Raw genomic sequence first — 26,929 nt, 5'->3', positions numbered from 1 at the left:
TTTATTACACAAAGTGTTTGAAACCCATGATCGAAACAGTCCCACAGTTATTGAGTTACTTATGGATGGAATTATAGTGAAAATGAATTATTCTTTCATTTCTGGGGACCACGAACCCCCCTCAATAATGTTTTGCTGTTGTAACCAACAAATGTTTGGTGTTTTAACTCGATAATGGATCTAGAATGTGAATATTTGAATGATGCACTGGCAGAACAAGTCCTCTGCCTCGTAGTTTTTTGCAGGGTATTTGTGTTATTTCGTCTGATGATGGACATGGATGATCCGTCCTCTACATGCTCCACCGGGCCCATTCTTGGATGAGCCAGGTGGTTACATGAGGATTCTTTGATTTTTCAAGTTTAACAGCATCTAACCCTCCATTCTCAAAGAGAAGCTTGAAGGGATGGGGGCGGATCACCTCACAAGACGACCACAGTACGTCAGGCTGGTAACTGTGGCTTCTGGCTCCGGTCCTGTTCAGCCTGTAAACATCAGACTTTACAGTCTGTGACTGTAGGAGTCTGGACTCACTCAGGACTGTTGTGGAGAGACAGGTGTACTGCAAGATGCAGCCATGTCTGAAAATGCCATCCATCCTCTCCACAACATCCTTCAGGCCAGAGAAGCAGCTACAGCAGCAGCCCACGTCTCATCTCTCTGCTGCAGGACTGAGAGGTTCAGGAAATCCTGTTCAACACCTCAGACAGAGGCAGTGGATCCTGACCTGGACTATAAATCTAACCTGCATATGTGTGTGAGGTGCTGGACAATTGAATTTATCCAGGAAGATGAATAAAGTATCTAGAAAATGGCAGAATTGGCCTGAAGTGTTTTCTCCGGAAGTTATATTTTGAAAATCAGGTTCATGTTAAACTCAAGCCAAGACAGAATCACTGAGATCTGTCTGCAGACTAATACACAGGTGTGTTTGTCGTCCTTCTCCTCTTTCAGCGAAGGCAGAAATGTGTAATGTAATAACTTTCATTTTCATTTCACTCTGTGGTGTAGAACTAACATTTGTGAGGTTTATTGTCTCAAATTTAGGGCTCGTCCGGGATTTGAACCCGGGACCTCTCGCACCCGAAGCGAGAATCATACCCCTAGACCAACGAGCCACTGATGTAAGGGTTTATAGCTAGAGCTGGGTCTGACACGTTGTCTGTGTATCTGTGTGTCTGTCCAGGTGAGGATCACACCTATGAAGGCTCTGTAGTCGACCACTATGACAACTTAGCCTCTCCTCATCCAGGTGAGACCAGTGTCCCTCGCTCTTCCTTCTTACCTGTGGATGTTGACCACTGTGCAGCTGCTGCTTCTGTCCAGACACGTCTCCTCTGCAGCTCAGAGCTCTGACTGTGTCTCCCTCCTGCCTCCAGAGTATCCACCTGAGCCCACTCACAGCTACGACGAGGATCAGCGCCCCGAGGAGGGGGACTACGACCTCTACGGTCCCGTCCCCACCCAGGTCACCATGATCACTGAGGAGTCCTTCCCCTACGCCGCCACCACTGAGTCCCACTACGCCAAGGAGGACACGGAGACCATGCAGGTGGGACGGGTGAGGGCTGGGGTCACAGCAGTTCCTAAACAATTTCATTTTAGTCGAGAAAAGAGTCTCACCACGAGGTCCATTTAGTAGCTGTTCTGGAGCTTTTGATCATATCACGTGATAGAAAACTGGAACCTGAACATCTGCAGTTTCACAACAAGGTTAAACTGCATCTGCTGATGAGGATCATGTGATATGACTGAAAGCTCCACAGCAAGAGCTAAATGGAACTTGTGTGATTTTTTTCGACTGCTGCACCAGAGAAATGACCTCGTTTTAATTTCAGCTTAAAAAGTTAATACAGGGTTGAGATGTTATCTGGTGGAATTAGGCTTTAAGAAAAACCCTGAGTGAAGAACAAAACCACAACAACAGATTCAAACTTTTTAAAGGCGACTGAGGCATCGTCACCATGTTGACCCAGCATTTATCTCATATTTCTGAAAATTTAACACTTTTCACTTAAATTTTCGTGAGAAAAGTTGAAGGGAAGATATAAAATAAAAGGTGTCTGTGTCCTGGAACATGTAAAACTACCTCAACTTTGTTTTTATTTGTCACATTTCAAAAACTACCTCAACAAGCTCAGCAGAAGTTAAAGAGAGTCAGTTCAAAAAACCCAAACATTCAGACCTCATATCCAGCCTGTGTTGTAAATTGTCTTGTAGAACAGGACTTCAGCAGTGTGGTTGTTACTGTGTTTCAGGTCCCGTATGAGTATCCTCCAGCAGGACCGGACACCGGCTCCTCTGAGGAGTCTGGGGGTGAAGCATCACTCGGGGAGGAGGGGCCGACTGAATGCGACTGTGAACCCGGAGAACCCGGATTCGCAGGCTTCGCGGGGCCAAAGGTACCGACTCAGCACCTCACCTCAACACTGTGACTTTAATATTATGAAACTCACTTGTTTTACAGCAGCTTTGGAAAAGTCCTCTGAAGACATTACAGTTGTTGGCCTGATGGAGGCGCTGACAGGCTTCATCTCCTGCCCATCACTGTCTGAACTCCTGCAGGTGTTTCATTTTAAATCTGTCTGATGTCGGCTTTCACAGCTGGCCTGCAGACACATGCAGGAAATAACTGTGAGACAGCTGCTGGAGACTTTTTCATTATGAAAAAGAAGGGGCTTTGTTCTCAGTGTCTGTGAATCATCTGATACAGAACAGCCTTGTGTTGACTGTCGAAACCATGAGCAGCTCTGTATCATCCTGTTGTGCAAACTTATGCATATATGTTGTTGTATTTCTAAGGATTTGTTAACTGTGTTGTGTTAAATATCTTTTATGTTTCATGTTTTTACTATTTCTAACATGTGGTTCACTACATACTGTTAGGAAATGACACTACATCAGCAGGAAAACCTAAAATTTGTTTATTTTACAGCTTCATCTCGTGGTGTCTTCACAGACTCAGCTATGGTTTATCTGCATGTACACACCTTTACCTGACTAATTCTTTTTCTCCTCCTGTCAGGGATCCAGAGGCCTTCAGGGTAAAACTGGTGAACCAGGAGCTCAGGGCAGAGAGGTGAGAGTCTGAAGCCACTACATGTTTATGTATGAAGAGGAAACCTGAATAAAGTCAGACTCAAACATCGGCTGCATGTCCATCATCAGAGCTCAGAGGCCGTTCACCTTCATTGTGTCCATTTTTTTAGGGATATAAAGGAACCAAAGGAGTTCAGGGAAGAAGAGGAGACCCCGGGCCGGTGGTGAGTAAATCATGTCCCATCACACACAGTTAAAGGGACAGTGTTGTCATAGTAAACATAAGCTGAAAGTAAAAGTAAAGAAGTATAAATGAAACTAAAAGTTCAGAGACTCTTAAATTAAAAAACAAACAGAAACAAAAGTAAAAGTAAAAAGAAGAAAGAAGCAGATAAAAGAAAGTCAGAGTTCAGAGGCTGCAACACTGTCACAGGTTTGGACAATAAAATATATTTAAAAAAACATTGTGAACAAGAGTCAAACTGTAAAACAAGCAATGTGAAATGATTTCACATATTTTGCATGTATTGAGACAAAGTGCTTCCACCTTTAATCAGTTAAAGATTTCATTTATTTTTCTAGTTCTACCAATTATTAAATTGTTATCAGGCCTGAACTAAATTAGACATATAAACCAAATAAATCTGCTGTGAAAAGCAACAAAATCTAAAGTCAAATTAAAATTTTAACGAAGAAAATTATTATTTTTTTAAAATCTAAACTACTTCGAGAAACCTTGTCTTTGAGCTGCTTGCTGTGTGTGTATTGTTGAACAACGCAGAGATCAATAATAATAAATCAGTTTAATTTTTTACCGTCTTTCTATTCAATTCAATTCAATTCAATTTTATTTGTATAGCGCCAAATCATAATATACATTATCTCAAGGCACTTTACAGGGTAAGGTCAAGACCTTACTTTGTTACAGAGAAAAACCCAACAGTTCCCACAACGAGCAAGCGCTTGGCGACAGGGGGGAGGAAAAACTCCCTTTTAACAGGAAGAAACCTCCAACAGAACCGGGCTCAGGGTGGGCGGCCGTCTGCCTCGACCGGTTGGGTTTAGGAGAAGATAGAAAGAGGGGGAGGGGGAGGAGAGGGGAGAGAAGAGAGAGAGAGAGAGAGAGAGACCAGGAACAGCTGTGTAGGTAATGGTGTTATCAATAATAATGATGACAGGTAACAGTGGTTAATAGTAAAGATGAGTAGTGGTGGATCTGGATCCTGCTGCTCCCGAGGCAGAGATACCTGCAGAATGAGGACAGAGAGAGGGAGAGAGAGGAGAAGCACAAACTACGGGAGAGAAAAGGAAACAAAGTTAATGGCATGAGGTCATCGAGAGAGAGAGAGGGAGAGAGACAGAAATAGGGAGAGAGCGCCCAGTGAATCATGGGAATCCCCCAGCAGTCTAGCTCTATAGCAGCATAACTAAGGGATGGGTCAGGACATACCCGAGCCAGCCCTAACTATAAGCTTTACTAAACAAGACAGTTTTAAGCCTGATCTTAAAGGTAGAGAGGGTGTCTGCCTCCCGAACCCACACTGGGAGCTGGTTCCACAGGAGAGGAGCCTGATAGCTGAAGGCTCTGCCCCCCATTCTACTCTTACAAACTCTGGGAACCACAAGTTGACCTGCATTTAGAGAGCGAAGTGTCCTATTGGGAAAATAGGGAACTATAAGCTCTCCAAGGTACGATGGTGCCTGACCATTAATGGCTTTGTAGGTGAGGAGGAGGATTTTAAATTCGATTCTGGATTTTACAGGGAGCCAATGCAGAGAGGCTAACACAGGAGAGATGTGATCTCGTTTCCTAGTTCCTGTCAGTACTCGTGCTGCCGCATTCTGGATCAATTGGAGGCTTTTTACTGAATTTTTGGGACATCCTGACAATAAAGAGTTACAGTAGTCCAGTCTTGAGGTAACAAATGCATGAACTAGTTTTTCAGCATCCTTTAGACATAGAATGGGTCTGATTTTAGCAATATTGCGCAGGTGGAAGAAGGCTGTCCTAGAGACTTGCTTTATATGTGAAGTAAAGGACAAGTCCTGGTCAAAAATGACACCAAGGTTTCTGACTGTAGCACTGGAGGCCAAGGTGATGTCATCCAGAGTCAGTATATTATCACATAGTGTATCTCTGAGGTGTTTTGGGCCAATTACAATAACTTCAGTTTTGTCTGAATTTAAGAGTAAGAAATTACTGGTCATCCAGATTTTTATGTCCTTAAGACAGACCTGAAGCTTGGCTACCTGGTTAGTCTCACCTGGCTTCATGGATAAGTACAGCTGGGTGTCATCTGCGTAACAATGAAAATTCATCTGGTGCCTCCTAATAATGTTTCCCAGAGGAAGCATATATAGACTGAAGAGCATTGGTCCTAGCACAGAACCTTGTGGAACTCCATGACTGACTTTAGTTATGATAGAGGAGTCATTATTAACATGAACAAACTGGAGTCTATCTGACAGATATGACTTAAACCAGCTTAGTGCGGTTCCTTTGATGCCGACCATATGTTCTAGTCTCTGTAATAAAATCTTATGATCGATGGTGTCAAATGCGGCACTAAGATCTAGTAGGACAAGTACAGAGACAAGTCCATTGTCTGAAGCTATGAGGAGATCATTGGTAACCTTAACCAGGGCAGTTTCTGTGCTATGATGGACTCTAAAACCTGACTGAAAATCTTCAAACAAACCATTCCTGTGCAAATAATCACATAACTGGTTTGCAACGACCTTCTCAAGGATTTTGGAAATAAAGGGGAGGTTGGATATAGGTCTATAATTGGCTAAAACATGAGGATCAAGAGTAGGCTTTTTAAGTAGAGGTTTAATTACTGCAACTTTAAAAGCCTGCGGTACATAACCAGTTGATAAAGATAAGTTAATCAGACTTAATATAGAGGTGTCAAGTAAAGGAAAAACCTCTTTGAACAACCTTGTTGGAACGGGGTCAAGAAGACAAGTTGATGGTTTAGATAAAGAAACTGTTGAAGTGAGCTCAGGGAGATGTACAGGAGAGAAACAGTCAAAATATAAGCCAGTGGCTTATACACTGACAGTGGACTCTGAGGCTGCTGAACTGGACAGTACATCTGAGCCAGCTGTGGGGAGGAGATGGTGAATTTTTTCTCTAACAGAGACAATTTTATCTGTAAAGAAGCTCATGAAGTCATTACAACTGAGGGCTAAAGGTATAGATGGGTCAACAGAGCTGTGGCTGTCTGTCAGCCTGGCTACAGTGCTGAACAGAAACCTGGGATTGTTCTTGTTTTCTTCTATCAATGATGAATAATAGGATGTTCTGGCTTTACGGAGGCTTTTTTTATACGCCAATAGGCTGTCTTTCCAAGCCTTTAGAGATTCTTCCAGGTTAGTAGAACGCCACTTCCTTTCTAGCTTCCTTGAATTTTGCTTTAAAGCTCGTGTTTCTGAGTTGTACCATGGATTTCTATGATCTTTAGTTTTGACCTTTGACCCCGTGTCTTGCAGGGTGACCCTGGGCTTGAAGGAGACGATGGAGCTTCTGGTTTCTCTGGAGCCATGGTGAGTTTGAAACCTTGACCTTCCACAGGTGGAGTCGTCCCACTGTGAAGGTTTTCTGACGCCGCTCACGTTTTAGTTTGAATATTAGAGAATAAAAGTGCAGAGTTTGACCATGAAATGTTAAATTCTTAATGGTTTAAATTTAAGATGAATGAATAAATCGCTGAGGATTCATAAAACAAGCAGATAAACCTTAAAAATGTTTGCAAACTCATAATTAATTAATTCACTGACTCTGTCTTTTGTTGTGAACAGGGAGAACCTGGACTTTCAGGAGACCCGGGCGAGCAAGGAGAGCTGGGTCTGAAGGTAAACACACACACACACACACTTGGGGGGGGGGGTCACTTGACTTTTATGTCCCATAACTTCACTGTTTTAGTTCATTAAAAGTGCTGCTTTAAATTGACGAGGGATGAAAATGTGTTAACAGTTTGTGATTTTTGATTATCTGGATGTTACACAGCATTTCTGTATTTATTTCATCTATCTCTCTCTCTTCCTGTTGTCAGGGCAACGCCGGTATGGAGGGACCCCGCGGAGGAGTCGGAGCTCCTGGTGAGACTGTAAGGAAATAGCTGCCTCCCGACTTTTTTTTCTTTGTTTCACTTTCACATCCAACGTTTCATCTGCTGCACAAACAGTTTGTGACACATCTCCTTCATTTCATCAAGTGAATCCAGCTAAAATCTGACGCCTGTGATTATGATGCAAACAGGAGTTTTTTAGCACAATATTGTTGTTGTGAGACACGTTGTTAGAGAAACTAGAGGCAGGTGAGGGAGTTCAGTGTGATATAGACATGAAAATACAAGGACAGGGCTGAGCTACTCAACATTTTAAGACCTCATTGATATTTTGTATTGATTGCTGATTCAAAACACCATCTGAATCATGGAAACAACCGTGTAGAAACCACCTGAGGACTTAAAGCGGAGGCCAGTTACTGAGGCATCGTGGTTTTAACAATTTAGTTTTTCATGCATTAATTATCTTGTTATCTCTAGATAACAGAGATGATTTCACCTGACTGAAAAAGAAAAGGATATTTTCTGCATAATTATGCAGAAAATTTGATTATACCAAGTATTGTACCAAGTTAGCGATACAAAAATGTTCTCATCAAATAAACACATGGAGGCGGACTCAGATGATCAGTGGCTGTCAGTGGAGCCTTCAGCACCACCTCTGTGTGGAGGGAGGTGTTCTTAGCTGTTGATCCAGGTGTTGTTGCTTCACACGGTTGGAAATCACCCAGAGTTTTGGCTCCACCACCAACATATCACCAACAGCCATGTGGAGCAGAGACGCAGGAAAAGAGGCTCATGGTGAATTCAGGTGTTTACCAGCCTCATGTGACCCATGGGGGGGGCGGGGGGGGGGCACTTCATTAAACTGCAATCATTTATTTTTATATCCGTTACCTGTAAAAGCATCTTTCAATCCCACTTTCACCCAAACATGTACAGTTCAGCTGGGCGACAATCTGCAACATCAGAAACACAACACTACATTTCTACAGTGTTTATGATAATGTTTGTCTCTTTCAGGCGTCTGTATATTTTTGTTTCATGTCAGCCAGATTTAATATTATAGTTTAATTCATTATTGTTCTTATGAAGTGATCATCAAACAGACTTCATTATCTTTAATTATTATTTATCCGTGTTACTTCAGGGCTCCAGTGGTGATGCTGGACCTCCAGGGACAAAGGGAGGTAAAGGTATCAAGGTAAAGAAGAAAATTAAACACACATTTAAGCTTAATATTTAAATATATAAATAAAATGAACTTTTTGTTTCTACCTGAAATTTTAAACTAATTGTTTAGTTTTTGTTGAATATTTAAAATTTAAAATGATTAAAATTTAAACAGTCTTTTTAAAGTTTGAATGCAAAATGCAGTAGGATGGAGACGCTGCTCTGTTCATTACATGTTTTATATTTATATCTTAAAAGTAAAGTGAAGACACATCAGTAAAAGGTCAGTTTTATGTTACTGAATAAAATGTGGTAATTATTTTCAGCCTGTCTCCTCTTTTAATTACATACGTTTCTGCAACAGCAAAAATATATAAAAATCAGGCTTTAGTTCATGTTTTGCTGTGTTTTTTGTAATTTATTTAATCTAAATCACCTTTATAGTTTTTTTAATCATTTATTTTGGTCCTTTCCTTCATTTCTGACTCTGCTGACTGTGCATTTTTGTTCAGGGTTCTCGTGGTGATGAAGGCACAGAGGGGTCACAGGGACGGGACGGACAGAAGGTAGGGAAATAAATAAAACATGCCGACAGTAGAACAGAAGCCTGAAGTCTTCGCTGCTTCCTCAGTATTTGTGAAAAATGTTTCTTCTCTTGGTCAAACTGTTGTTGCACTGACCTCTCCTGACCAGCAGGGGTCAACAGAGGTCGTAGCTGACCTGATGACTCTAACCGTCCCCTCTTCTCCCACAGGGTCAGATCGGGGCACCCGGGTTTCCAGGGGACATCGGCGAGAGAGGCTACACTGTAAGACAGATTCTCTCTCATCATCATCATCATCATCATCATCTTTTCTCGCTGACATTACCTAATCATAATTTTATTCTGTGTGGAATTCTGTGTCTCAGAATAAGAAAGACTTTCTTATTATACAATAATAATAATAACTTCATTTGTTTATAGTAGGGTCTAAAAAGTGGATGATTATTGTGGCTGATGGCAAAACACTGGAAAAACAGAGTTGATCCATCGTAGTTTCTTAGATTTGTCTCAAATCTGAACTCGTCATGTGAGACATTTTTTTGTTTGCATGTGCACAAGTTATAGTTTGTAGAACAATTATTAAGAAGCAGAAGAAAATCATTTATTAGGAGAAAGAAATATTTTTCTGTGCTTAGACTTGATTATGGTGACAGATGTGTGTTACATCATCAGAGCCAACCAAGTTCAGAGAAAAACAAGATTTACTGAGTTTAACGGTTCGTTGGTGATTTATGATTTAAACAAATGCAAAGTTTTACAAGCAGATACATCACAGCTTGAATAAATATCAGTGTTTTACATTTGTAGATATAAATTCAACTTCAAGTTCATAGATTTGCTAAAATCTGCGTTTGAAAAGCTTCGTGTTCAGATCAGTATTTCAAAATATTGTGTAGATCTTTTGTGTTTATTTACAGATTGTTAAAAGTGTCTGCACAGATCACCATACACTTGCAAGTGTGGTGTTTGGGTGAAAACTGAAAATTGAGACTTGTGTTGCATTTAAGTGCTAGTGGAAAACTTCTCATCTCATGATTAGACAATAATTGATAGTTTTTATTAATGACTGAAATGTTGATGTTTGACATCGTTTCACTAAGGAAAAAACGTTTCTCTCAGTTTAAGTCAAATCGTCGGCTACACAAACACGTTCTCCTCTGTTGTGTTCTCCGTGACGACAAGCGATGACATCAGCAGAAAAAAATCATGTGACATTATGTTATTTTTGTTGCGGAGTTTCGTTCCATCCACGTAGCAACAGTTGACATCACTCACACTTCTCTCTTATTGAACTGAGAGCTCCAGAAGAAGGAACTCCTAAAATAACTTTATTAACTCTTCCTTCTGTTTTTTTTTTGCTCTGACAGAAACACAAGCAGCATTTTCAACAAGTTTCAAAATGTTTCTTGTCTCTCATTACACAGAGACGTTTTTATTCTGATAATCTGAGCAGAATATTTTCTGTTTGTCCTCTGCAGGGTTATCCTGGACAGGCTGGAGGCATCGGACCTGGTGGAGCCAAGGTATTGATGTGTCTGTGGGGTCATACGTCACAGTTTACATACATCACTGTGTGGGTGTATGTGTGAGCGTGTGTGTGGGTGTCGCACTTATCTCGTCAGCCTTGTCAGTTTGGTTGTAGTTCCCCCACGAAATAAAATAAGTTATTAGAGCAACAGTTTGTTCCAGTGAGGAAATACCAAACCCCACAGAGTATGTTCTCACTGGGAGTCAGTTATGTAGCTCTAGGTCTAGTTTCTGTGAGTGTTCAAGAGGAAGAATCCTAATCATTGTGCTGACTATCTTTCCTGTAGCGTCACCATCAGATAGAAATTTCCCAGAGTCAACTAAGCAGATAAGCAGGAAAGTTTACTGAGAACATTTAGACAGCACATGCCACATAACAGCAGGATCAAGGTTTAATTATGACATGGTTAAATGTTTCCTCCTGTCTGCATCTCCACTGTTAAATATTGAGTAAAAACCAAAAAGAGAGAAGAAATCAGACAGAAACATCTGCTCGGTTGTTGATCTGATAATGACCCTCAGACATGTGCAACCTGAAATGTTTAGTCACAATCGGATCACAAGACACAGAGGTCGAGAGACTTTCTGATACAGGAGCAGCAGATAACTTCTACAATAAATGATGAAGAACATGAAGAACATGTTGAGCAACGTTACAGCTAAAACAAACAGGATCATATGAGAACATGTGGAAAACAATGTGATGAACTGATGCTACATGAGCACGAGAACAACCAGTGCTGAGCAAGACGCTGTGAGTCCTTTACTCACAAGTACAATCACAAGGTAGTTGTACTTTACGTGAGTGTTTCCATTTTATACTCCTTTGTACTATTACTCAATTATTTAACAGAAAAAGTCACTTGTTTCTTTTCCGATTAAGATTTTACAAAAAAACATTTAATAATCTCACAAAATAAAACACATGATTAAAATTTAAAGCAGTGATCTTTGGTTTGTGGCCCCTCACATAAAAACTGTCTAGTTTCAGATTTTCACCAAAGAGTGAATTCCCATCTGATGGTTTCATTAGAAAAACTATTCGAGGCCCAAAGAGGTAAAATTATCCAATATTTAATGAAAAGAGTTTAGAGAAAATAGAAATTAGAAAAAAAATAAGAGAAAAGTGCATCAAAAGTGTGTCTGAGATTTGTTTTTTCTTCTTTCCTCTCCCATTAATCCATAATTAATTAATTAATCATCTCAAGACCCCTCTGATTTATCTGGGGACCCTTTGAGGGGCCCGACCCCGAGATTGGGAACCAGTGGACTGAACCAGCCAACTGTAAATAAAGTAAATAACTAGCTCCACTTCCACCAGCTACAATGGAAGAATGCAGTTTTTGAATAAAGGCATCAGAATTAAAAAATCTAATAATGTCACATATATAAAAATATCTCAGTCACTGGCACCTTTATTTAGCAGAGCAAGTACTTTTAGTTTTTCTCTGAATGTCAGACTTTATGATGTGTTGGTGAATGTTTCTCCATCAAACGCAGCCGCAAGTCACTAGATTTGACTTTTTCAAACTGTCCTGCTCACTCACGGCCTGATATGAATATATACTGTTGTGATGTGACCCCTCCTCTCTGGCCCTGAGCTCATCTGTTGAACTTCAGTTGCGGAGCCCCTTCACAAGTCTGATTTCTGGCTGTTATAATCATCAGAGTGTGAATCACTGATCTATTTAGTCAGAAAAAACTAAAAATGTAAACACTATGACTGTTTTGAAATGTATATCCATAAATTTAAGGTGTGGTACTTGGCACAGGTTAAGAGTAAATTTAAAATAAAAGATCACTGTGTAGATAAATCTAGATTTTTCCAACATCCTGAGAAGGTGGAGAGGAAAGGATTCAACATAGAGAAGAGAGTGTGAAGTCAATTAGTTACTATTTATAATCACTTGATTCTTTTTGTTAGTTGTATAAGCATAAATGGCAAAAAAATCTTTATTTTGTGACAGGGTGTTGACAAAAGTAATAAATAATCAATAAATTAATCAGGAATTAAAATAATTGTCGGTTGCACCTGTAATTCTAGTTTTATCTTCTCATCTCACTGCCTGAAGAAAGCAAATGAGCTTTTTCTAAAATCCAACACTGTCGCTGTAATATTGGAAGTTATCTGAAATTTAACAGGTTTCTGACCTTATTATGTTATGGAAGCCCAGAGCGGACAAGTGTGTGTGTTTTTTTTGTGTGTTTTTTGTGCTGAAGACATAATTAGTTTATGATCTTGACATAAAAATCCTTTGGCTTAATTTGTGGTTAAGTTGATAACATTATAGTTTTTTTTTTTTCAAAAAACCTTATGTCAATTACACAACAACCTTTTTTCATAAAAACACAAATTAATTGGTTTCATCAGACGATCATGTGACTCAGAAGGATAATTATAAAAGTGATGACTCATCATCCATATCTTCTGGCTGATAGATAAAAAGGATCTGTCAGTGTTGTTATTCTTATTTCTGGACCCTGACCAATTTCATATTTTATCTCACACAATTTAAAATTCCCAAGGAGACTTTCAATTCAAGTGGGAAAACTACCAAAAGATTCATTTCTATACTTTCACTTTTTCCTTACTGGGTCAATGCCCAGTGCTTAATCAACTGAAAGAAAAACAGGGAAAAAGAAAGTGAAGGAATGAGTCGGTTGTGACACTGATATGACTCCAGAGTAAATTCAAAGCTGTGAGGCAGATACTGGATGAGTGCAGCACATGGATTAGTTTCTGAAGTTTCCCAAATGATTCTCTCTGTCACTGATGTATGTGGGAATAAAGACAAGCGCAGTCATCTGACTCAAAACTACCATCTTTAATGAAACCTTGTTTACACTGGGGTTTTATTACTGTAAATGTACAGCTCCAGGCGCAGCGCTCTTTAAGTTGTCTACCGCATCTCTGACGGGAGCTTCTGATAATGTTTAGTTTTCACTCTTTGCTGGAACATCCACAGAAAAAGCAAAAGAAACGAAGGAAGTTCAGGGAGTTCACCACTTAAAAACAAAACCAAAACTGCAGCCACTCAGATAATTATAACCGGTGGTGAAAATGAAAGTAAAGATAAGTGAACAGGGTGCAACATATTTTACATTAGTTGTCATGCAACCTTTATCATGAGCGGGTCACAGTGCTCTCAGCTGTTTCACTGGAGGTGGACAGACCTGATGCTGCAGATGATGCACTCACCTTTGGTTTAGTTCATATCAGTACAGAGGTTTGGTAGGTTTAAGGTTTCAGCTGGATGGAACTTTAAAATGCAACCTGATGCAGAATTTTTATCTGTTGCATCACCTGGTTCAATTTCTCATTTCTATTTATGTTAGTTTATGTCAGGGTTAGGGTGGAAGTATTTTGTCTTGTATCCAGCCTCACTGGAGCTGCAGCAGGTTTGGTGTCTGCTCACACCTGTTTTTCTCCGTCTCTCTCTCAGGGCGATAAAGGTTACGACGGCCTGCCAGGCAGTGATGGCGACCCCGGAGAAGATGTGAGTCGATTAGATTTACAGTTACAAATCTCTACAAACTGTCCGGTCATCTGTGTTTATCCTAAATCTACAAACTCCCCTGTTTGACCCCGCTGTTTGTCTCCTCAGGGTCCGATAGGAGTCCCAGGGGTGATGGGAGAGCCTGGGGAGTTTGGTCCTAAGGTAACAAACAAACAATGCGTCCTTTCTCATCCATGGCATCAACACAACATAGATATTTTAGAATACTTTGTTGATGCACAGTTTATACTGAATATTCAGTTTAGTTTGGTTCAGTTGCAGCTACAGATGCTGTTAAACACAGTTTCCTCTGACATCACTCAGGTCATGTGATTTTACCTCAGTTTGTTATTTAGTGCAGTTAGTTTTGTTTATCATGTACCAAAGTCCGTTAATTTGAATTTCACTGTTTACTTTTATAACCTTGATGCAAATAACTATGTGGACTGAGACTGAATACTACACTACCCATGAGCCTCAGTGGTTGTTACTATGGAGAACACACACAGCTACATATTCAGAAAAAGTTTCGTTGCTGCATTTAGGAACAAATCTTCACTGAATTAAAATGACATTCTTTCAGCTCAGAGTTTCAATGTTCCTGTGAGTCACATGAAGGGCGACAGCAGGACCCCTGATAAGACCTCACCCAAAAGGAATCATGGGAAACCATTAGGTCATTTGATATTTAGTCTAGATAGTGACACACACATGTCATTGTTCTTCTGTTTACCTTGATTCTATTTAAACGTGAGTCGCCGCGTACTGTCGGACAATCAGATAAAGTTTAATCAAAACAAACACTGTTAATGAAACCTTTGACTGAATTCAATTCAATTCAATTCAATTTTATTTGTATACCGCGCCAAATCATAATATACATTATCTCAAGGCACTTTACATCCTGTAAAACTTTACACTAGTTTTACAGGATGATTGTTTTACACTATGTTTGACTTGTCACAGTAAGAAAAACAGGTTTAAATAAGAAAAGTTGCATTTAACTGGTTCAGTTTCAGGGTCCTGGTCCAGTTTGTGACACAAATAAATGGGAAATGTACTTAAAGTTACATGTAAAGCACTTTTCTTATTGACCAGTCACATTCAGACACATTCACCCGTTCACTCACACATTCATTCAGCGCCAATCTATCACACACACACACCAATGATCAGGTGATCAGGTGATCAATGATTTTTCTGTTCTACTTTTTCAGGGCAACAAAGGCGGTCGAGGAGTGATGGGTCCTCGAGGCAGAGTGGGCGCTGTGGTGAGTGAGCGGCGCAAACCGTCCTTTAACTCTGAAGTCACAGGTTTGATTCCTGGGGAGCAAGCTGCCAGATGTGTGAATGAAACTGGGAAGCAGGTTGTCAGGTTGTCATGGAAACTGTCCTCTTAAGAAGATCATAACAGGTCTGATCCCCACATCATCCCGCTCAAGTGCCACTGAGCAAGACACTGAACATGTTCGTCAGCTTCCTTATTGAAGTTATTCTGGATAATCAAGTAATTCATAATGTTTAATCAGTCGATGTCAGACAAACATCCTGTCCCCCGCTGTCCTGTGTCCTGTGTGTGATGCAGTCCTGCACCTTCATTCACAGTCATTGTTAGTTTCATCCCTTCATCTGACATTGCTCAGAAATGTGAGACCAGATTCCAGATCCGAGTCCACATCCGTCCCCTGACTGACGACTGGAAGAATGGAGATGTTCTCTGAGCCAGTGGTTCTCAACCCAGAGAATCTGAGGGGCCACAGGATGATTGACATGATGGAAATAAGAAAAGCAAAACATATGTCAGCTCTTCAAATTACGTTTCTTTTGTTCTGCCTTTTCATTTTCATTTTTATTTTGAGATGGTGGATAGTTTTACCTGTAAAGCCTCTAAAACTATTGAAGTAAAACAATCTGTAAATATTAACCTTCTATCTTAATCTGTCAGTCAAATTAATAGCCTATGTAACCTGAACCAGGGGGTCTGAGGAAAGATGGCTTTGCCTGAACCAAAAAGGTTGGGAGTGATGCTTTTAGACACATGGTCTTCAGAGAGGCACCAATTTTGAATTTTATATTTCCTCCTCATTAGGAGTTCTGTTCTGTCTGTTTTATAATCTCTCCTCAGTCTCTGCAGGAGCTCATCAAGTCATATCACTGGAGGCTGCTGGTTTCAATTCAATTCAAGAAACTTTATTTGTCTGCAGGGAGCAGTTTGACCCCTACTAGCTACAATATCAGGACATCTCGACTTCCTCTAATTCTCCTTTTCAATCTGTCCCTGGAAAGTCCTGTGACTCACTTAAGTAGACGCAGTGAATAATCCCACAATTCATCACTCACTGCATCTGCCCTTTTTATTTGTCCTTTCCTATGAAGTTTATCATTGCATGTCCATGTGAATAGGAAGTGAAAATAAATAGGGAAAGTCAGTAACTTCTCTTTACAAGAAAGAAGACAAATACAGAGAGAGGGGGAAATCCCTGTGATCACAACAAAGGTGAACTGTTTCATCAAGAGACCTTTATACAACATGTTGATTAGATAAGAAATGTCTCTGAAACAACAATTGTGTAGTTCAACTGCAAAAACCTCCAGCAAGTTTTCAGTTGTGTAACACTGTTGACAGACATTCATTTTGATTCAGTATGAAATTCAGTGCTCTGGGCTCCTGCAAGATGTTTTTTGGCCAATGTCTTCAACCACAGGCTCATTCAGGCCAAAATCTGTCCAATCTGGCAACACTGTGCTTCAGACATGAGCAATCAGACCAGATGTTGTGACATCTGATCAACCACTCGCAAGCTGACAAGGCAGATCCTGCTGAGAATTTATCCTGAAAATTTATCCTGATGTGGAAAAAAACCCAAAGCATTTCAGACTAAGTGCTGTCAACATGAGGCTGAGTGACTGAATTGCTCTTAGCAGGAGTTTCAGTGTTGGAGACCGGAGGATATAAAAGCTAAAAGTCTAAATGACATGAATGATTTTAATTTTGCCAAATTTTCACCCAGGATCAAAAATAACATCTGGGTTACTTGCATTGGAATTTACATTTTAAGACAAAAGTCTCACCACCCAGGATTTAATGTTCTCAGTGCTGTTCGGGTGAGAGTGAAAGCCGTGTGAATCACCAGGTTCTATACTATGTTGGGAGACGAATTTTGTACAAATAGATTTCAATAGAAGCATTTTTACTTTAAAAAGTAATTGGGCCTAATGTGGAACCTTGTGGTACTCCAGAGGAGATAGAAGCAGCAGATGAGAAAGAGCTGAACATCAGTTCTTTCACACGATTATGAAACATGAAAGTGTCATTTTTGCAGGTTTGTAAGTCTGAGCCTGCCACCGGGCGCCCGTTTCAGGCAGCGTCCTCCCTCTCCGCTTCCCTGTTTTCAAAATCCCCTTCGCTACAGGAAAAAACAACAACCTCCGAGCGAGCGACCTGCTTGCTGCAAAGGGAAACTGATGAAGGTTTGGACAATCGCACAATCACAGAGTCGACGTATGCTGTGTTTTGAGGTGTTCGAGGTGGTTTCCCAACGTACAATTGTTCCAGCGAAACAAGTTCCCTCCGACATTGTTTTGCAGGAGCAGCGCTGCATCCTGGGCCCAGCGCCGTCCAGCACGACTGTGATTGGTTCAGGGCCAAAACGAATCCTCAAAAACTCGATTAACTCGATTAATTAAAGTCATCGAATCAAAGTCTTTGCATTGAAGCTTCAATGAATCCAAATGAGGTTCAGCATTCGCTGTTAGAGATGAAACAATGAAGTGGTTTCACGCTGAATCACAGGAAAAATTCTGGATGTTACTATTTTCATTTAAATTTTAGCAACAGTCTCAAAGACGTGCGTGGAGCAAACAACGTGGGTTTGTTTTGTGTTGGTCAGAAGATGGAAGGAGACAGTAACAGCTGCTCCGGAGAGTTTTCAGCCTGTCAGTCAGTATACGGTATAAGTGGCGAGTAAACCCGTTAAAAAAGATGCTTGACTCCTTTTCCACTGACAGATGAGTTTTCCTTTCTATCTGGAGTGATGTCATCGCATGACATCACAGAGCACAGACACAGGAGAGAGAGAGAGAGAGAGAGAGAGAGAGAGAGAGAGAGAGAGAGAGAGAGAGAGTGAGCTGGGTTTAGGTTTGACAGATAATATTGAAGCAATTTATATTGTCTATATATTTTTTCTATATGCTGTTGTTTTCTTGGGCAGCACCGCGGCGGTGCAGAGGTTAGCACTGTGACCTCACAGCAGGAAGGTTCTGGGTTCGAACCCTTTCCACGTGGGTTCCCTCCGGGTTCTCCGACTTCCTCCCACAGTCCAAACACATGCATGATAGGTTAATTGGTGACTCTAAATTTCCCGTAGGTGTGAATGTGAGTGTGAATGGTTGTTTGTCTCTATGTGTCAGTCCTGTGACAGACTGGCCACCTGTGCAGGGTGTACCCGTCCTTGCCCAAAGACAGCTGGGATTGGCTCCACCCCCCCTGCGACCCTGTGTGGTGTAGGTGATGGATGGATGTTGTTTTCTTATGTCTCATTCTTTAATAAAACAAAATTACTCAATAAATTGATGGAATAATTGGTAGAATACTCCATTACTAAAATAACCATTAGCTGCAGCCTAGTGACAGTGGGCGCCCTGTGTTAGTGCTGGAGGATCAGGTCTGGCTACGCGACACACGTCCATCCATCCATCTATTTTCCCCCACTTATCCGGGTCGTGGGGGTCGCAGCCTCAGCAGAGATGCCCAGAGCTCCCTCTCCCTGAGGCACAAGTGTTTTCTCACTGAAGTCACACCGACTGAAACTTACACCACTGAACTGAAATCCCCGAACCTGCCACTGTGGGTTATACAGGTTCACATGTTGAACAGATTTACTACTGAATTTTCATTTTCACGGTCGAGTGAAAAGTAAGTAATTAACTGACTAAACCAAACTTCAGACTGTCCAGATAGCAAACCCAGACGTCCCGAACTTTAACATTTCAAAGTTTTCTTTTACATCTTCTTTATGTTAAATATTCTCTGTCTTTATATTGGACTGTCTTTATCTTTTGTATTCTTTTTATATATATTTATTCTGTGTATACAGTGGGGTCCAAGAATCTCAGACTCTTAGAGATCATGGCTAACAGGTCTATAAAAGTAGAAAAGAGAAAGAAAGAGAGAAAAGTATTGATTGATTGAGTATTTTTCTGTCTGTTTGTCCAACAGGGAGGACAAGGAGAGCAAGGAGACGCTGGAGTACCAGGGAAACCAGGACCGAAGGGCCTGCAGGGCCAAACAGTGTGTACACACAACACTTTAACCTGCATCGGTCATCAATGTATCAGACTCGTCCTGTCCTCAATCTGAGGCTGAAAACTCTCCAACCTGGCAACATCGTGCTGCAGACAAAGCAATCACACCAGAATACAACAGATCAGCCAATCACAAGTCAAAGAGGAAAATTAGATTTTGTAGATTTATTTAATCTAAAACAGAGCAAAATGTCTGATCCTCTAAGTTTTCTGTAACTGAGACCATCTGCAGTTCTATTGAGTAATTTTAAATTTCCCAGAGTTAAACTGTGAGGTTAGTAAGTTGTTTTTCAGTGATGTGGTCAGACAGTGACATTAAAAAAGACGAACAAGCGAAGGGGATGCCCCTCAGAAAAAAAACAAAAACACATAACACAATGTTTCATCAGATCAGAAGAAACAGAAAAAGACAAAGTGTTTTTTATCCTGAATCTGTTTCGTCTGTTTGTTTAACCTGAATTTAAAATCCGAACCAGGCTGCAAATTAGCTTCAGCTTTATCTTCCCCAGTGTTCGTCTGCCACGCCCCAAACTAACGAACGAGTAAACCAGAGAAAAACTTGACCAGACATCACAGTGTCACACACTGATACATAGATTAAGGCAAACAGTCATTATCAACCTTGGATGAATAATTGATGAAGTGAAAATTAAACTGCCCTCAGTCAAAGGTAGAATCTGATTCAGCGCATGAAAACATTTGAGTTCACATGATTTATTTCTTTATTTACACAGGTTGTATGATTGTTGTCATTTTATTGTACAGCTTCACCTTGTGTGTGTTTGTGTGTGATTGTTTAAGTGCAAAACAGCTGGACATTGATGAGCCTTTTTTATTATAATAACTTAATACAAAAACGTTTAAGTCCTGATTTATCACCAGGTTGTGTGTTTAACTAATGTGTTGTGATATTTGTTTTTCCTCAAGGGGGCCAAAGGTGAGACGGGACCTGATGGTGAGAAGGTGAGTTCTTCAACAAAACTGTGAAATGGTCTTAACATCTCACATCAAAGCAAAAAAACACAAAGAAAAGTGAAGCGAAACAAAGAAAAAACTACAGTGATGTTTGACAACATGTTTCTTGTGTTTGTCAGAGACTCTGTATAGACGGTGTTTTTTTTTTCAGCCAGGAAAACCCCACCCACTTGTAAGACTCTCTGCCTTGTGTGCAGACAGCTGGAGTCTGTCCCTGCACCCACACTTGTGGCATTTGTGAGTGCATGTGGAAGTTCATCCGAATTCACAGAAAAAAATATTGTTGTTCATCATTAGAGTTGTTGTCTTCAAAACAACACCTGACCTAAATAAAACCGAAATGGGGAGTTTCCCTCCTACATCCTGAACCTCTTCCTCAGTAACTTGTTTTTCTAGTTCTACGAGCTTCAACAAATAGTTTACTATAAAACTGTGACATCACGCTGCTCGAGGAATCAGCTGCTGCTGCTGTTGTTTTTCATGAATCCTATGACAGTGACTCAGTGGCTCAACAACTTCCTCTGTTATCACACGTTTGGGTTTTTTTTTCCTGCAGGGGGCAAAAGGCAAGACGGGATTCAAGGGAGGAAAAGGTGAAAAGGTAATTTTACCTGTTTACAGTCAGTTGATGAAACTTCCCATTTCCTCTTTCAACACCTGCTGGAATTTACACACTGATCACTTCCTCCCATCGTTTCTTTCAGGGAGGTGTGGGTGACCGAGGAGACAAAGGACAGGTGCTTGTTTTTACACACACACACACACACACAGAAACCAGACAGGCTCCATTTAATGTCTAGTTTTAATAAATAATCTGTAATACAGAAACCTGAATGCTACAATAACAGACGTCTCAGTTTTTCCACAGACGTCTGTGAAGTTTAAAGATGTTAAAAATAAGGATTTAAGTGTAAAATAAAGTTCAATTTTGGCCCTTAAGAAATAAAGGTTGTTATTTTAGTTTTTATAACAACTGTCATAAAAAAAAACAACAAAAACACAATAGTCGTGACCCAGTTCATCCCACAGCTGTTGGACGGCTTCAGGTCAGACCAGTGGACTCCTTCCACAGCAAACTGGGAGAAAACATTTCTTTATGCAGCTGAGTTTGTGTAACGGACACTGTCACGCTGAAACATGAAAGAGACAAACACAAACTGTTAAATTTCCCTTCATCACCCCAAACCAGGAAAAACACACACAGACCAAAAGGTCTGGGAGTGTCCACATACTTTTGGCCACACAGTGTAATCTATTAAATCTGTTAAACATTTGAAGATATTTAAACTTTATCAGCTTTAACTGATTTCTAACTGAAATGTTACATTAATTATACATTAAATCAGAGAAAACATTTACATTTAAAATAAAGTAACTAATTTGGTTAGTGTCTAAATAATAATAATAATAATGAAAAACTTTATTTGTGTCGCACCTTTCATACAAGAAATGCAGCACAGTGCAAGTGCATCACATGAAGATGAAGAATAAACATAAAAACACTGTTAAAAACATTCATGTGACATAAGATGGAAAAATGCATCTTATGTTTGTTTGGAATATTTATATAGTTTGTAAAACAATAATATCATCGTATCATCATATTATCACGACTCCAGTGAAAATATTGTAAGACGATTTGCATAATTTAATTACTGGTATCTATATATGTATACACACACACACACACACACACGCTCAGTCAGAGGTCATGTGTCTTGTGCAGTGTGAACATGGTCGGACTCTTAATCTTCCTCGCCCGTCCTCTCCTCTTCCCCGACAGCGTGGACCAAAAGGTGCAGTCGGCCGTGATGGTGTCCCCGGTCCTGTGGGTCCACCCGGCCTCCCAGGAACCAGAGGAGAGCGCGGTCCAATCGGTGACCTGGGTGTTAAAGGCCGAGTGGGACCTAAAGGAGTCCCAGGTCCCTCTGTGAGTCTGCTGTGGATCATCTGCACTGTGGATGTCCTGCAGAGCATTAATCTACTAATCTTTCAACAACTTTTTTCTTTCAACAACTCAATTCTCCTGAATATGAAGAACTTAATGTTAATTAGACGGATGATTTAAAGTTGCAATGATTAGTTGATTAATCAATTAGTTTATCAAAGCAAAATTAAACAGCAACTATTTTAATAAAGTGACAGTTCGAACCATCTGATGGTTGCAGGTTCCCTAATGTGAGAATCTTCTGGTTTATACTCTTGTTATGGAAATTTCTCAGTCTGCGTGTAGAGAGTCAAAAAAACAAGACTGGAAGGGTAGCAGGCACCAAAATGTTTCATCTCTATAGAGGAAGCTACACACGGAACCACACGGCAGTAAGCAGTTCAGAGTTGTGCCCCGCTGACCAAAGGCTTCACCCCATTTTATACTTTCTGATAAACCTCCAGCCCTTTGTTTGAAACTTCACAAATATTCCTCTACAGATGAAGTAAGGTTACAATAAAAGGCAGGTAGTGACCTATCTCTTACAACTGGGTGTAATCCCCTGTGGGGATCAAGATATCATCCTGCCATCTTCCCTATACCTGGGAAGTTATTTACAGTGGGGCCATAACAGTAGGTTCACCAGGTCATCCTTGATCACTATAACACTACACAACTAAGGCTGCAGACGAATTACATCATCTCATTGTTACTACAAAGCATGCTAAGATTTCATCATACTCTCATTACAGCAAACTGAATAATTTTGGTTTTCTGATGTTTTAAAGACCAAACAATCAAGAGAATAATCAGTAGATTAACTGATATTGACAATAATTGTTACCTGCAGCTGTAAATATGTTTAAGAAACCTCTGCTGTGCACCGTCTGTTGTCCTCAGGTATGTTATGACTGATGATCTTATGTCCTGATTCCTCCAGAGTCTTTAAGCTGATTTAAAGTTGAGGATGAAACTTGAGAACGTTGGTGTTTTGTAGCTGCGATGGAGGAAAGATCACCTGGATGGTTTCTGTCCTGCAGGGTCCTGGTCTGACTGATGAGCAGGTCCTGCAGCTCTGCAAAGGTGTGGTGACGGCCCAGATCTCCCAGTACGCTGCCGCCATCCGCGCCAAGTGCTCCCAGGGCTGCCCCATCAACAACCGCACACTCATCGGGCCCCCGGGGGTCACAGGGCAACCAGGACAAGCAGGCAAACCTGTAGGTCCCCTCCATCCTCACAGCAGTGAGAATGTGTTAGTGTTTATAATAACCTGAGTTTTCAATTCTAAACTTGAAGCTCATTCTTTCTGGTTTGTAAAACTTTCTTTAGTGGAAGATTCTCACTCACATCCAAAACAAGGTCGCGTGAGAAAAACAGTGAAGAGAAAAAGAAAAAAAAACCTATGTCTGTTTTGCTGTTTCTCATTTTAGAAGTGCAAAACATGAACTTACAACTTGTTAGAAAAAAGACCAAAAACGAAAAGCAACAAGAGCGAATAAACTAAATCCAGATTACGACCTCGCAGCACAGAGAGTTGAGAGTTTCCTCCACCGTCTCTGCTTCCCTCAGGGTAAAGCAGGAAAAGTTGGAGCAAAAGGAGCCAGAGGTGTTCAAGGTGACAGAGGACTGGAGGGACAGGAAGGAGCGCCGGGCGACAGAGGTGAGACGTTCCACTCTGGACCAACATGGATGTGAATAAATAAGCCTCTGACCACAAGGCAACACAACAGATACTGGAAGTGTGCTGAGTTTTAATCCATCATTCCCTCCAATGATTCACTTTTGTCCTCACTACATGTTTTTTATTTTATTTATGAACTTAAAATTATATAAAATTAACAAACTCATGTTTTCAAATGACTTCTCTGACATTAAGACCATTCACTCCATTTTCCACAGGTTGATCAGACTTTTATGTATTCAGTAGAATATTTACTTTGGCTTCAGGCCTGTGAATATCCTGAAGTGATGAAACCTCAGCTACAGAGATGTCATTTATAAGATAAGATAAGATAAGATTATTATTATTATTGCCACAGTGGGGAAATTCACAGTGTAACAGCAGCAAAGTGGCAGTGCAGAGAACAGGGAAGCTGCAAGAAACTGCAATAAAAGATGTTTAGGACAGATAAATAATAACAATATAATAGTATACAAAAAGTTACATATTTACATCAACAGTAGCAGCGTTTGTGCGATATTGTTTCTGGTGTGTGCAGTGTTTGTTGGAATGATCAGGACTTAAATCATTTGAGGGAAAAAATGATAAACTGATTAATCTGAGGACATTACCTGTAATCTGTGGACACACATTTATAATTTGAGGCAAGATTTATCAAAAAAGAAACATCATCAGTCAAGTTGAAAGTGAATCACAGCTCTGCTTTTTGTGTTTTTCTTAACAGGTCAGAAGGGACTTAAAGGCGTCGCAGGTGACCCAGGTAAAGGCCTGCCGGGACCCGACGGACCCCAGGGCGGCAGAGGTACGAAAGTCTTCAGGTTTTATCACCTTCAGTAAAGATTGGCCTTGACTAGTGTCAGAGGAAATGATTATATTTTATAAAATATAATATTAGTCTCAAGAAGAGATTCTACATCACAGAGAAAATGATTAAACATCAGAATCTGATGCAGCTCAGCAGGTGACGTCACCTCATCACAGAGTAAACAGCCACTCAGCTCCACAGCTGCTGGATTCAACCACATCATAAACCTCAGTGATGAAGGTGACAGGCCCCGACCCCCGACCGCAGAGAGGGAACATTAAGTCGTCTGATTCATGACAAAATTAATACATTCAGGGAACAAACTGAAGAGTAAGAAAAACTAAATTGAGGAAACATAACAAGAATCTTGAGCACATGAATTACTAATCCGAGGACAGTATGTGTCATCTGTGGGTTTAAATTATAATTACAAGCAAAATTTAAAAAGAAAAAATATCACTCGACAGCTGCACTGTGATTAGAGGCCGGAGACCAGGTCTTCATCAGGAGACCAGATCTTTGGTCACAGATGAAGTGATGCTGCGGCTTCCTCTAAACTAAAGCACTAAAGTGTTTTCATTTGCACTGATCAGTTCTGGACTGGGAACACTGGGAACACTGGGAACACTGGGAACACTGGGAAAGCGAAATGAGTAAAGTGTTTGTGGTTTTAGGTTTTTAGAATATTTTTTCCAGTATTAATATGTGATGATATCATCACATCATGATTCCACTGAAAGTCAGTGAACAGTGATGTTAAAATATCGTCCTGCCCTTTGCTCACATGTAACTTTAATCAGAAACAGAGGAAATAACTTCTGACGTAACTGAACATTTCAGTTTATTTAAAAGTAATTATGTTTTAAAACATTATTACTTACTTATTAAATTAAAAGTGAGGTGCAGATAATTTTCCACGTCATATTTGACAGTTTCTTGGAATAATTTCCCAACGCCCCCTCCCTCCCCCACAGGTTTGCCAGGTCACCCAGCAGAACCCAGAAACGGCATGGAGGGTCCCCGTGGTCCTCGTGGCTTCCCCGGTCCTCTGGGTGCACCCGGCATGCTGGGGGCCGCAGGCGTGCCAGGGTTCTGCGAGGCTCGGGACTGCAGCATTCACGCACCGGTGATGCGCAAAGAGCAGGGTCTGGTGAAAGGACCCGTGAGTTCAAAGATCTGAACCTGAACACGAGCGACGGGACCACTGCGAGGTCTGAGATTCACCTGGTGGCAACGTCAAGCTTCGGCTCAGTGATCGTTCAGCTCTTACTGGAAACAAGTCTTAATATGTTTCTGACAGAAGTTTTAAAAGCTGCGCCTGATTCTGTCACAACACTGACTCCTGAAAACGTCAGTGGGCCGAGTGTGTTACCGTGGGGACCCCCACTGAGCTGAAATGTTGAACTGTGCAGGAATCAGAGCAGCTAAGACTTTTCCATCTGAGCCGGACAAAAGCTTCGAGTGAACATTTGACATTTTAGAGGTTTTATACTTAACATAAATATCATAACGCAAAAAAAAAGATTTTTACTGGGAACAATTTGGTCAAATGTGTTGTAATTTGATAAAAACAGAGTAAATGATTTCCCACTGAATCCTTCCTTTGGTTTAGTTTTTGTTTTCTCTGGTACCTGAAATGACTATAAAAATAAACCCAAATAAAAAGATGCAATGTAAATATTTTGTAAAGTATCTCACATACATGTACTGTGCTCTGAAATATGTTCCAGATAAACTGATGTTTTTTTAATCTGAGTCTTCAGTTTTTCAGTCGTCACATTTTTAAGACTCGTTCTGCTCTTAAATCATCTTCGCATTAACTCACAACTTTCAAACATCTCAGCTCACGTCTAAAAGAAACTTCACAAAAATCTCAGAGAAGATTTTTGTTATCACAATACATACAAAGGAGGTTATAAACGTATTCATGCCACTGTTCAATCTGATCTGTCCTTTGTGTTACTTGCAGTGTTTGCATTAAAAAATATCAACTTATTGTCAAACCCATCAGCAAACAACCACACGTCATTTTAATAAATCATGAAACAGATTTAAAAGAAGCTTTTATAAAAAACCTTTTATTGTTTTTGTAAATATAAGCAGGACAGATTGCACATGTTTAAGCCTTCACTCTGTGAGATGAAACGTTACAGTCCACACTGATTACTTGGCTAGTTTTACAGTCGGTTGATATTTTATATAAAAAGGTTTATTCCATGAGATCATGATTACAAATGGATGAATGAAACACAGCATAGAGATGAAATACAGCACTGTTCTTGGCTCAGGAAGGTTTCACATTATTCATTCAGCAGGAGTCACACTGGCACAAAACAATCAAAATATACATTCAAGCCGCTGAATAGTGTCCCGACAAATAA

At 40.4% G+C, this 26,929-nt stretch overlaps 1 protein-coding gene and 1 non-coding gene across 2 annotated transcripts in view; one reads left to right on the top strand and one right to left on the bottom strand.

Moving 5' to 3' along the window:
- The window catches only part of LOC139613079 (collagen alpha-1(IX) chain), a 30,917-nt gene extending 4,614 nt beyond the window's left edge, over positions 1-26,303 (top strand). Inside the window, exons 3-26 of the mRNA XM_071469425.1 lie at positions 1,187-1,252; positions 1,380-1,552; positions 2,259-2,402; positions 3,026-3,079; positions 3,210-3,263; positions 6,535-6,588; positions 6,844-6,897; positions 7,101-7,154; positions 8,266-8,319; positions 8,801-8,854; positions 9,043-9,096; positions 10,311-10,355; positions 13,803-13,856; positions 13,965-14,018; positions 15,074-15,127; positions 19,075-19,146; positions 20,088-20,123; positions 20,692-20,736; positions 20,840-20,872; positions 21,919-22,065; positions 23,103-23,279; positions 23,632-23,722; positions 24,468-24,545; positions 25,523-26,303. Of these exons, the coding sequence (XP_071325526.1) occupies positions 1,187-1,252; positions 1,380-1,552; positions 2,259-2,402; positions 3,026-3,079; positions 3,210-3,263; positions 6,535-6,588; positions 6,844-6,897; positions 7,101-7,154; positions 8,266-8,319; positions 8,801-8,854; positions 9,043-9,096; positions 10,311-10,355; positions 13,803-13,856; positions 13,965-14,018; positions 15,074-15,127; positions 19,075-19,146; positions 20,088-20,123; positions 20,692-20,736; positions 20,840-20,872; positions 21,919-22,065; positions 23,103-23,279; positions 23,632-23,722; positions 24,468-24,545; positions 25,523-25,728 (1,907 nt within the window). The 3' untranslated portion in view covers positions 25,729-26,303. The remainder of the gene's footprint in view (positions 1-1,186; positions 1,253-1,379; positions 1,553-2,258; positions 2,403-3,025; positions 3,080-3,209; positions 3,264-6,534; positions 6,589-6,843; positions 6,898-7,100; positions 7,155-8,265; positions 8,320-8,800; positions 8,855-9,042; positions 9,097-10,310; positions 10,356-13,802; positions 13,857-13,964; positions 14,019-15,073; positions 15,128-19,074; positions 19,147-20,087; positions 20,124-20,691; positions 20,737-20,839; positions 20,873-21,918; positions 22,066-23,102; positions 23,280-23,631; positions 23,723-24,467; positions 24,546-25,522) is intronic.
- trnap-cgg (transfer RNA proline (anticodon CGG)) lies at positions 1,047-1,118 on the bottom strand. The gene has a single exon. It is a non-coding gene; the product is annotated as a tRNA-Pro (tRNA).
- Positions 26,304-26,929: the final 626 nt, after the last annotated feature.

The sequence above is a fragment of the Trachinotus anak genome, unplaced genomic scaffold, assembly GCF_046630095.1.
Source record: "Trachinotus anak isolate AG129_WGS33_773 ecotype Australia unplaced genomic scaffold, CSIRO_AGI_Tana_v1 ptg000032l, whole genome shotgun sequence".
Lineage (NCBI taxonomy): Eukaryota > Metazoa > Chordata > Actinopteri > Carangiformes > Carangidae > Trachinotus > Trachinotus anak.
This window is presented reverse-complemented; position numbering and strand designations above follow the sequence as displayed.